This window comes from Palaemon carinicauda, chromosome 11 (assembly GCF_036898095.1).
Source record: "Palaemon carinicauda isolate YSFRI2023 chromosome 11, ASM3689809v2, whole genome shotgun sequence".
NCBI classification, from domain to species: Eukaryota; Metazoa; Arthropoda; class Malacostraca; order Decapoda; family Palaemonidae; genus Palaemon; species Palaemon carinicauda.
In genome coordinates, this window is record NC_090735.1 from 122,625,201 (window position 1) to 122,636,434 (window position 11,234).

At 37.3% G+C, this 11,234-nt stretch overlaps 1 protein-coding gene across 1 annotated transcript in view; it reads left to right on the forward strand.

The window, feature by feature from the left end:
- Window positions 1–9,511, forward strand: part of LOC137649459 (prostamide/prostaglandin F synthase-like) — a 10,229-nt gene extending 718 nt beyond the window's left edge. Inside the window, 6 exon segments of the mRNA XM_068382442.1 lie at window positions 5,137–5,290; window positions 6,254–6,388; window positions 6,999–7,114; window positions 7,440–7,589; window positions 8,776–8,841; window positions 8,843–9,511. Coding sequence (XP_068238543.1) covers window positions 5,137–5,290; window positions 6,254–6,388; window positions 6,999–7,114; window positions 7,440–7,589; window positions 8,776–8,841; window positions 8,843–8,923 — 702 coding nt within the window. The 3' untranslated portion in view covers window positions 8,924–9,511.
- Window positions 9,512–11,234: the final 1,723 nt, after the last annotated feature.

Consider the following 11,234-nt stretch of genomic DNA (forward strand, 5'->3'; position numbering starts at 1 on the left):
CTTAAAATATTCTATATTAATTGTTCATTTTCTTGTAGTTCATTCATTTTCTTTCCTCGTTGGGCTATTTTCCCTGTTGGAGCCCTTGGGCTTATAGCATCCTTCTTTTCCAACTAGGATTGTAGCTTAGCAAATAATAATAATAATAATAATAATAATAATAATCGGATTACGTAAGAAAGTCGGTGACTCAGTGTACCCTTCTAGTGTGTGCGTTTTTTTCTTTCTTTTTTTCCCTTTTTTAGAATTGACTCAAAGTTTTGAATTTGGGTGTCTGGGTGTTGATACGTGATTGCGGTTTTATAGTGACGCATGCCATTGCGTCACTCAGAGAGAGAGAGAGAGAGAGAGAGAGAGAGAGAGAGAGAGAGAGAGAGAGAGAGAGAGAGAGAGAGAGAGAGAGAGCATCAAAGCTATTTGATTGATGGCAATGAGAGAGAGAGAGAGAGAGAGAGAGAGAGAGAGAGAGAGAGAGAGAGAGAGAGAGAGAGAGAGAGAGAGAGAGAGAGAGCATCAAAGCTATTTGATTGATGGCAATGAGAGAGAGAGAGAGAGAGAGAGAGAGAGAGAGAGAGAGAGAGAGAGAGAGAGAGAGAGAGAGAGAGAGAGAGAGAGAGAGAGAGAGAGAGAGCATCAAAGCTATTTGATTGATGGCAATGAGAGAGAGAGAGAGAGAGAGAGAGAGAGAGAGAGAGAGAGAGAGAGAGAGTGAGTGAGAATCAAAGCTATTTGATTGATGGCAATGAGAGAGAGAGAGAGAGAGGAGAGAGAGAGAGAGAGAGAGAGAGAGAGAGAGAGAGAGCATCAAAGCTATTTGATTGATAGCAATGAGAGAGAGAGAGAGAGAGAGAGAGAGAGAGAGAGAGAGAGAGAGAGAGAGAGAGAGAGAGAAGCGCATCAAAACTATTTGATTGATGGCAATGAGAGAGAGAGAGAGAGAGAGAGAGAGAGAGAGAGAGAGAGAGAGAGAGAGAGAGAGAGAGAGAGACGCATCAAAGCTATTTGATTGATGGCAATTGATTCATATTACACGTACGTTGCTGCCTATAATTTTCCTTGCTGGTATGAGAAAGAAAATGGCTAAGAAGGAGAAATTAGTTCGGGTTTTGATATTACATTACTACTGTTATTTCTACCTTTGTCGAGACAAGAGGCCCGTAGGGCAGTTGAACGAACGAATATACAATTTTGGACGATGATACCTTTACGATATTGAAATTGTGAAAATTATTATTGTTACTAGCAGAGCTAACAACCATAGTTGAAATTGTGAAAATTATCATTGTTTATAGCAAAGCCACAACCATAGTTGGAAAAGCAGGATGCTATGCACATGGGGTCCAACAGGAAAAGATTGCCCAGTGAGGAGAGGAAATAAATATTTTATTAGTCATGATGTATTAAATTTTTCAGGTTAGTTGACTGAAACTTTTCATGTTATCATACTCGCGGAACTAAATTATCGGTTTTAGGGAATGCCTTAAATAAAATGGATTTCATTTCTAACTTAAATCTCTTATCACTCATTTTCTTCCTGTCGTCATGTTATATTTCATCAGAAACTTCAATTCTAACACTTTTGCTTTCTCTTACTGGTTTTCAAAACCCACCATAACCTTTAGCTATTTCTTTTTCTTGAAAACATATTAAAACCTTGCTAGTTTCTGCAATTTCTCTTCACGATCGCCACCAGCCAGCATTGTCTTAAGAGGCAGTTAATGGGAAATAGCTAGCTTTTACATCCCATTGTTATTGTTGGTCTCATTAGTTTAAAATTGTAGGCAGAATTTGTATGCAAACTAGGATAAATATATATATATATATATATATATATATATATATATATATATATATATATATATATATATATATATATACGTATATATATATATATATATATATCCCTTTCTGAGCGAGGATACCATAAAGTGGTGAAAGGGTTTGAGCATATTATTGCCATGATCAGCAAAGCTGTACTAGTCAGGGCCACTCATATTAGTTTGGTTTGTTGTGTGATCAACTGAAAATCTCACACCATCACCAATCCACACTGGTCAACGTGGTGATGAAAACTGGCCAAACCCCAGGCATGGATTGACGTGTTTAAAGGTTTAATGGCCACTCATGAATGGCTGAGGCAAGGGAAAGTGACATTGCTTCTATCAAGCAGGACAATGCCCTAGAGACTGACCATATATACATATGATCAGTACCCAAGCTAAGATCACAAAGCCTATTCCACGTTAATTGTCACATTCACGTTATCGAAGTGCTTAGAAAACAATCTTCAATTTTTTTAAGGTCCCAATATCTTCAGTCTTTCAGATGGCTAGTGGGAGCTTGTTATTTAGTCTTGGGGCCACATATTTGAAAGCTTTAGAACCTACAGTAGACGTAAATCTTGTCTACAATAACTTGATACCATCTGTAACAATTCTCGTGACGAGGTAGCTAATGACATGCGCATTTTATGCCCAGTGGGTTCATTTATAAATGTAGCAATTTGAATATTAGGTGTGCACTATAGTCCATTTCTTTTAGCGATGCATATTTGCACCAACTCGCGGCGGTGCCCTTTTAGCTCGGAAAAGTTTCCTGATCGCTGATTGGTTAGAATTATCTTGTCCAACCAATCAGCGATCCGGAAACTTTTCCGAGCTAAAAGGGCACCGCTGCGAGTCGGTGCAAATATGCATCGCTAAAAGAAATGGACTATAGTGGAAAGGATTCAATTACATTATCATTCCAAAGTGAAGTTTGGAGAAATTCCCAGGCAGGGTCCTGGGTTCATGAAATATGATTTCATCATTCACAGTGATAAGTCAGTCTGGATATCAGTTGTTCAGTAATTACAGCGGTTGAACAAAGGAAGTTCAACAGAAGGATAACGTTATCACTTGCGGGGTAAAGCTAGGAACAATCTTTTTTTTTTCAACGATGGTAAAGATAAGGCGATATCAATTTCTTATCTAAGGACTGGCTTTATGAATAGAAGTTTTACACGTTTGGAAACCGAGATGATGAATCATTATTTTTATCTCTCACGACTGCATTTAGTGATATGAATTGTGTTACAAAAGAAAGATAACAGATAATTTACTGATTTATGAACAAAATGCTACTTATTTCGAGGAATAAAGTAGTTAAATCATAATTATATACTTAGTTCCGTGTTCATAATACTAGGTGTGCAGTCAATTCTAATAGTCAGGCCTTCTACATCATGAGGCTTAATAATACACAGTACTCAAGAAGTTTTATCCAGCTGTGACCAAGTTGGGGAATGATCCTCCTAATCGGGTAGTTGAATCGGTAGAACTTCAAAAGTTCAAACTTGCAGCAAATATTTTTATGTTGAACAGGCTGACATAAGTCTTTTTATAGCTTCTATATGAAATATGTTCTGATGTTACTATTTTAAAAATATTTTATTTTGATTGTTCATTACTTCTCATATTGTATATTTATTTCCATCTTTCCTTTCCTCACTGAGCTATTTTTCCCTGGTGGAGCCCTTGGGCTAATAGCATCTTGCTTTTCCAACTAAGGTTGTTGCTTAGCTAGTACATACATACATACATATACCAAGGCACTTAACCCAATTTTGGGGGGTAGCCGACATCAACAAATGAAACAAAAACAAAAAGAGGACCTCTACTCTACGTTCCTCCAGCCTAACAAGGGACTCAACCGAGTTCAGCTGGTACTGCTAGGGTGCCACAGCCCAACCTCCCACATTATCCACCACAGATGAAGCTTCATAATGCTGAATCCCCTACTGCTGCTACCTCCACGGTCATCTAAGGCATCGGAGGCAGCAGCAGGGCCTACCAGAACTGCGTCACAATCGCTCGCCATTCATTCCTATTTCTAGCACGCTCTCTTGCCTCTCTCACATCTATCCTCCTATCACCCAGAGCTTCCTTCACTCCATCCATCCACCCAAACCTTGGCCTTCCTCTTGTACTTCTCCCAACAACTCTTGCATTCATCACCTTTAGCAGACAGACATTTTCCATTCTCTCAACATGGCCAAACCACCTCAACACATTCATATCCACTCTAGCTGCTAACTAATTTCTTACACCCGTTCTCACTCTCACCACTTCGTTCCTAACCCTATCTACTCGAGATACACCAGCCATACTTAGCTAGTAATAATAATAATAGTTGAAGATGAAGAATAAATATAAATATATGTTCCACTGGGTAAACAGCGTAGTTGCAATAGGAAGTAAAGTGGTTGCATAGTACGATGGAAGATATGTAGCAGGAACGAGGTATAACAGAAGGCTAAAATGTGATTGCAGCTGGGTAACGAAAGGTAAAGTAGAATGATAATAACATGAGTCTTTTTATAGTTTATATATGACATATTTGTTTTGACGTTGTTAATAGTTTATATTTATTATGACATATCTGTTTTGACGTTCTTACTTTTTTTAGAATGATTTATTGTTAATTTGTTCTCTTCTTTTATTTATTTCCTTATTTCCTTTCCTCACTGGGCTATTTTTCCCTTTTGGAGCCCCTGGGCTTATAGCATCTTGCTTTTCCAACTAGGGTTGTAGCTTGGATAGTAATAATAATAATAATAATAATAAATAGCAAGTCCAGCTTGGAGCCAAAGGGACATAGCATAACGCTTAATTAACGTCTACAGTACACCACACAAAGTCCACTGATCGATCTGCAGGAGAGGGGGAGAGTTTAAATCTCTACTGAAGTTTCCAAAGCTTTCGATCATTTGCAGCTCGTAGCTAAAATTAGCGTTGCTGATGCCTCATAAAATTTTAGCCATTTACAACTGTGTAAAAGGTAACAAACATATAAAAGGAAACTCTATAAATAAACTTGATAAAATCCTAAATGGAAAAGAATCAAACATTGTTTACTTACCAATAGCCTACATTAGTACAATTAAAACTTGATCCATTTACCGTATTTAAAAATTAAATCCATTCTTCTTGCTTAACTTGTTCGCTAAACACTACCACGATCTCCCTTGTTTTTCAAAAATCCCCGTAAATCACAAGGGAGAATATCCCTCCTATTTTTCAAATCATGGGAGGAACACCATAGCTGGAAGAAGATAATCTAATTCTACACGTTAAAAGATACAAACACATTTTTAAGCACACCGCATGCCAAGTCCAAAAGAAACACAACCTTCCACGACCACACTTGGCACAGCCGTGCAGTTTCCTACCTCAGACTTATGAGCAAGTCATAACACCCAAGAAGCTTCGTAGTTCTAGCGTGAAGAGCACAGATTTATACAAGGATTTTTGTATTATTTTCATAAACTATGGGATAGGTACTGACATTAACTTGAAGGATTATATAACGTACAAGTACAAAGAAGGAATTAAAGAAGAAAGCACTCATTATATTGAATATTATTGATAATGAGTGGAAATAGGGGATACTGGTGTTTTAAAGAGTATATAGAGGGAGGAACGTAGAGAGTAGAGGTCCCCTTTTTGTTTTTGTTTCTTTGTTGATGTCGGCTACCCCCCAAAATTGGGGGAGGTGCCTTGGTATATGTATGTATGTATGTATAGAGTACATGATCTGCCACATACAGTACGCCTGCAAAATTACCCGCTGGCATCCAAATGCAAACAGAGGCACATTGGATTATGCAAATACTGTTCCTATGCACGAATGACATGTACTGTTGCTGGAAACAATGCAAAATTAGGTGGGATCTGGGAATTGGGCTGAGCTCAGAGATGGCAAAGGAAAGAGGCATATGGTATGAATTCAATGAGGCCCTGTGTATCCTTTGGGTGACTAAAGATTAACCCTTTTACCCCCAAGCTATTTGGAAATTTCCAACCCTTAACCCCCAGGGGTTATTTTTTTTCAAGCACATTTTGCAGTATATTTTTTTAAAATTGCTCTAAAAGCCTTAATTTTCGTCATAGAGAAGTCATGTTGGTCTCATTCTCTTGGAAAATGCCTGAAGTTTCTCAAGAAATTATCAAAAATATGAAAAATAAAATTTAAAAAGCAGTTTTTTGCAAGGACGTACCGGTACGTCCATGGGGGTAAAGGGATGAGTTTTGCGAAACGTACCAGTACGTCCTTTGGGGGTAAAAGAGTTAATTAAGTATATGCAAATTTCCTCTTTGAGTGGTTTTCTAATAATTAACCCCATTTTGTTTTTCTCCTTCGCAGGAAGTCAAAATGGGCACCTTTTGGTCAGAGGGCAGCTGTGTCATCTTTTTCATGAGAAGATTTGGATGAGCTTTCTGTCGGGTGGCTTCCAAAGAGCTCAGCCTCTTGGAGCCACAGCTCACCCAGGCCGGTGTCAGGCTCATAGGCATTGGCCTGGAAGAATTGGGGGTGGAGGAATTTCTCAAAGGGGAGTTTTTCAAAGGAGGTAAAACAGTTTTCGTATTTTCGTTGGTGCATATTAGCTCTAATTTGTTTACTTATTGTATTTTTAGTATTCACCTTAATGTAAATTTGATAGTAATATTTCAAAGCATTTATGTATATATGAACTTCATTTAGAGTACAGTAATTTGAACGAAATGAATATCTTTAGAATTAAAATTTTATTAGCAAATTTAAAACTTTGTTTTTGTAAATCTACCATATTCAACTTTAAAATTAAATAACTACAGCTGTTTTAGATATGCTACAGTATTTAAAAAAATAAATGTGTGCTAGAATTCATCATCATCACCTACAACTATTGACGCAAAGAGCCTCTGTTAAATTTCGCCAGTCGTCTCTATCTTGAGCTTTCAATTCAATACCTCTCCATTCATCATCTCTCACGTCACGTTTCATAGTCATCAGCCATGTAGGCCTGGGTCTTCCAACTCTTTTGGTGCCTCGTGGAGCTAGAATTGCATCAGCTAATTATTTTAAACAGATGTATTTCTCAAATCTGTTAGTTTCATTATTCACTGCATTTCCCATGTAATATATAGTATTATATTCTAAAAAATTTGTTAATTGTTTTCGTCTTATATTTTCAACAGAATTATATATTGATGCAGAAAAGAAAAGCTACAAGGCTCTGGAATTTAAGAAGTTATCTAAACTCTCGTTGTTCCCTTCATTACTTGGAAAGGATTCCAGAGAAGGGATAAAAAAAGTATGGATGAATATATTCTGTTTTTCTCAGTATTTTAAGATTGCCAAGTAATCACATTTTTTGATTTGGCATTTGTTGTTTTTGTCTGATGTGCATTTCTTAGATTAAACATTTTGTTTTCCCTTTACAAAAACTTTTAATGTTTAAAACAAGAAATGATTCTAGACTACAGACATATCAAGACTTTCTTTTCTTATAAATTGGAACGGACTTAAAATAATGTACTTTTAATCTTATTTTTCTTGAAAATATTTAAAATTAAAAAATTAAAAACTTATCAGAATGGGAGAGAAAGAGAGTCTAACCACATTATTCATTTATCCAGAGCAAGGAGATGGCAGTAGGAGGTGATACCAAAGGTGACTGGTATCAAACGGGTGGACTGCTTGTAGTGACAGAGAAAGGGGCAAAAGTTCCTTTTGAATTTAAGCAGAAGAATGCTGCAGATCACGCTAGTAATGCAGATATATTAAAGGTGAGCTTTTATGTCCTTTTCTAGTGTATAAGTGTAGTGGGGACAGTTTCTAGTGTGGTTTAAACCAGATCTATTAGGTAGTACAGACGGGACTTCAGGAAGAGCTCCTGCAGAGTAAGTGCTAGGCTCTTGGGGAACGAGACCAAGAAGGAGAGACTCCCTCTTCTTAACTCTGGATGGAGAAGAGCCAATCAGAAACCCCATCCTGCCTAGTCCTTCACGCCAGTATCTCCACTCACCCTTCAAGCCCAAGGATGGCCTAAGTGTTCAAAGAATCATCAAACTCCCCTCAAGAGGAATCCTCCTTCATTTCTCTGGGGGAAAAGGGAGGGTCTGCCTGCATTGAAGGTTACCCTAAGTTAAAGGGCTCATCGCTCTTGTTTGAGCAATCTCCGTAGGAGGCCAACTGGGAAGAGATAGCTGAGGGGGGTACTAGGGTAACATGATAGAAATCAGGACTTCTTCAACTTTGAGGAAGGCTCCAAAGGCAAAGAGTCCCTTTAGGTCTTCTTTCTTCTCCTGCCATACACATCCCACTGGGAGGATGGTCAGTCCCGACACTCTTCGCAGTTAGAAGCCAGGCTGCTATAGTGTCCTCTACAAGCCTGGGACAAATGGTGAGGATCGGTCTCCCTTTTGGACATAAAGGTGCCGCACTTACGGTACAACACCCCCACATATCTGGTATCCTCACCATAGCAAACATTCCCAAACACGCTGAAAAGAAAGAGAGAAAAATAAATACGAGCCAGTATTCCAGAGGTGAGAACATCCGTTCACACCTATGGCCGAAATCAAAGTGGTTTATCAGTGAGCCAACGAGAAGGGGCGGTGCTTCCCCACTGCTGACAGGTAACTACCGGTTGGATTGTTTACACCTCGATATAAAATTTAACGGCTGTGTACTCCAGCTTCGCTGTAAATCTATCCTATTATAAAGGACGAGGGTTTGCATATGTGCTGGAACAGAATAATAATACTGTACTTTTCATTTTTATTTACAGTAGTGGCTATTACTTTGATTAAGGTTAACATCTTTATCATATTAGATACAGACAGTCCTCAACCAACGAGCACAATGGGGACAGAGTGGCCGTTTGTAGCCTGAATTGTTATCATACAAGTACAATATGTTTCTTCGCGTTAAATATTTTCACACTTTAAATTCATGACTTTTCTTTTACAGGCCTTAAATTTAGATCCCTCTTCAGCCCCTAAAGGACCAGAGGCAGAAGGAAAAGCAGCAACTCAGAGCGAAGAAACGAAGTGTGAGGAAGTGTGTGCAATGCCTGAAAAGACTTAGTGTGAACCAGAAAAGCGGTGGAAATGTATAACCATCTATTTTTTGAAAGCATAAACTTTTTTTTTTACCTTTCAAATACTTTTACCATTTTTTTTAAATGACTGTATTTATATTTAAAGTAATAAGTACTGTAAGGGTTAAGTTCTCTTATATTTTTTATAGAAGGAAAAAATAAATCCTTAAAATTATAGCGTCTCTCAAGTTAACTAATAACATATTCATCAATTATAATTAAGTACTGAACCTCAATCAATATTTACTTAAAAAATTATCCATGGTAAAATGCCCCATTGTTCACCTGATATGATTATGACTGCAATATTGCCCCAGAAATGTAGAGCTTTCTTGCTCAGAAGCCTAACTAACAGTCCACTTTCTATTGGTAGCTCAATTTTTTTAAATGAAGTTTTTGTATTCATATTTTTTAATGTTGTTATACTGTAACTGTACTTCTTACCTCAGCTTTAGCAACTGGAACACGCTCACTGATCTTGACTATGACGTCTCCTACTGAAATGGCTCTGCTTGAAGCAAGGTGCGAGACTGATGAACTATTGCAATGGTGTAGTGGGTTTGTTCTTCAGTTGCTAGTGCTTGAGAATAAAGATTTTTATGTGGATTTCTATTTTTTGATCTTGTACCTATACAGCAGCTGATAATATAATCATGCTTCCTTCTTGAATTCTGCTTTGGACAAAGAGGAAAAATATTTGTTCAAGATTGGCAAATGATTGCAATACATAAAATTTATTGTTTTAAGAAAAGAAAATTGGATCTAAAGGGCTTCACAAAACTGAAAAAAAACAAGACCTAAAAGGCAGTATCCTAAATGAAACTAAAGATGCAATTTAATTTTCAAACTAAAGATGCAATTGAATTTTCAACAAAATATACACACTTTAGCAATCACAGAAAGAAAAAAAACAGCTGAGCAATAAATCTGAACTAATATCCACAACTGATACTTTGGCCAAGCTCACAATGCTCAGTTCCAATATTTATCCTACAGTGAAATGGTCTACTGTACCCACAAACAGCAATACTGTAACTCTGAAAAGCATCTGTCGGATACACAATGTTAACTGCAAGAAATGTACAGGATACACGACCAAAAGCACTACTTGCTTCCCAAGATGACAATGGAGCTGATATTATACAGCCTGCACTATTGTCATAGAAAGCTTAATTATTTCTACGAACCTCCCCTGATGTTTATATCGCTTCTCCAGAAGCTCGGTTTATTGACATTTACCACAAAAATTGAAAAATTTCTTGTTTTCCTTTCAACTAACACATTATTATTATTATTATTATTATTATTATTATTATTGTTATTATTATTATTATTATTATTACTAGCTAAGCTACATCCCTAGTTGGAAAAGCAAGATACTATAAGCCCAAGGGCTCCAACAGGGAAAAATAGCCCAGTGAGGAAAGAAATAAGGAAATAAATAAACGCTATAAGAAGTAATTTAAATTTAAATAATTTAAAAACATTAACAATATCAAAACAGATATTTGATATATAAACTATAAAAGGACATTAATTTAGTAGTAATGAGACACCGTAGCAGTTAATGGCAAGAAGTGAAGAACCAGGGGCTCACTGGTATTTCAGTCTTTTAGTTGCATCGGTTCAATGGACACCTCCTTCCAGACTGTGATAAGTTTTACAGTGTTGTGATTTATGGTGACTTCCTCTGGATTTGTTAGCAATTACTACACAGAGATAGTACTGTACTTTGATATAAATTACCGTTGTGAGGAGTGCAAATATATCGCTGTTCATCTCAGGGAAATAATGTTTGAAGTTTAAGCGCAAATGAAACTTGCTTTTAGTTAGAATCCAGAGAAAATTAGGCCAGTTGTTTAAAGCGGTGATGACGATGATTATGACATGCCCACACCGTTCTCTCATACACACTTAATCCGCCCAGTTTAATGGTGATGAGCTTCAAACCTCTTAAACTTTATTACCTTTTGTTAACTCTCAAAAAGCCAGTGAGGCAGTCATTTTGTTCTTACATGCTCAGTTGCTAACACTAAACTGACTTCTCAAATCGGGTCTAGTAGTAATAGCGTTCCAATCAGTAAGCGTTCAGAATGTTCACTGCACCTTACAGTCATGATCCTCTTAGAGCCTTAATTCTTTAGTTACTTTGTATCATTCTGTTACTGAACCCTTGCATTTCCAGACACTTTCAGACAACTAGATTTCTGAAACTAGATTGGGAGGCAGAAGACCGAGTTGATGAGCTAGGTATGCTACTTGAGAAAGAATGACAAGATGGCGCCAAGACACGGCGTCGTGCTGGCGCTCAACAACAGTACAAGTAGGA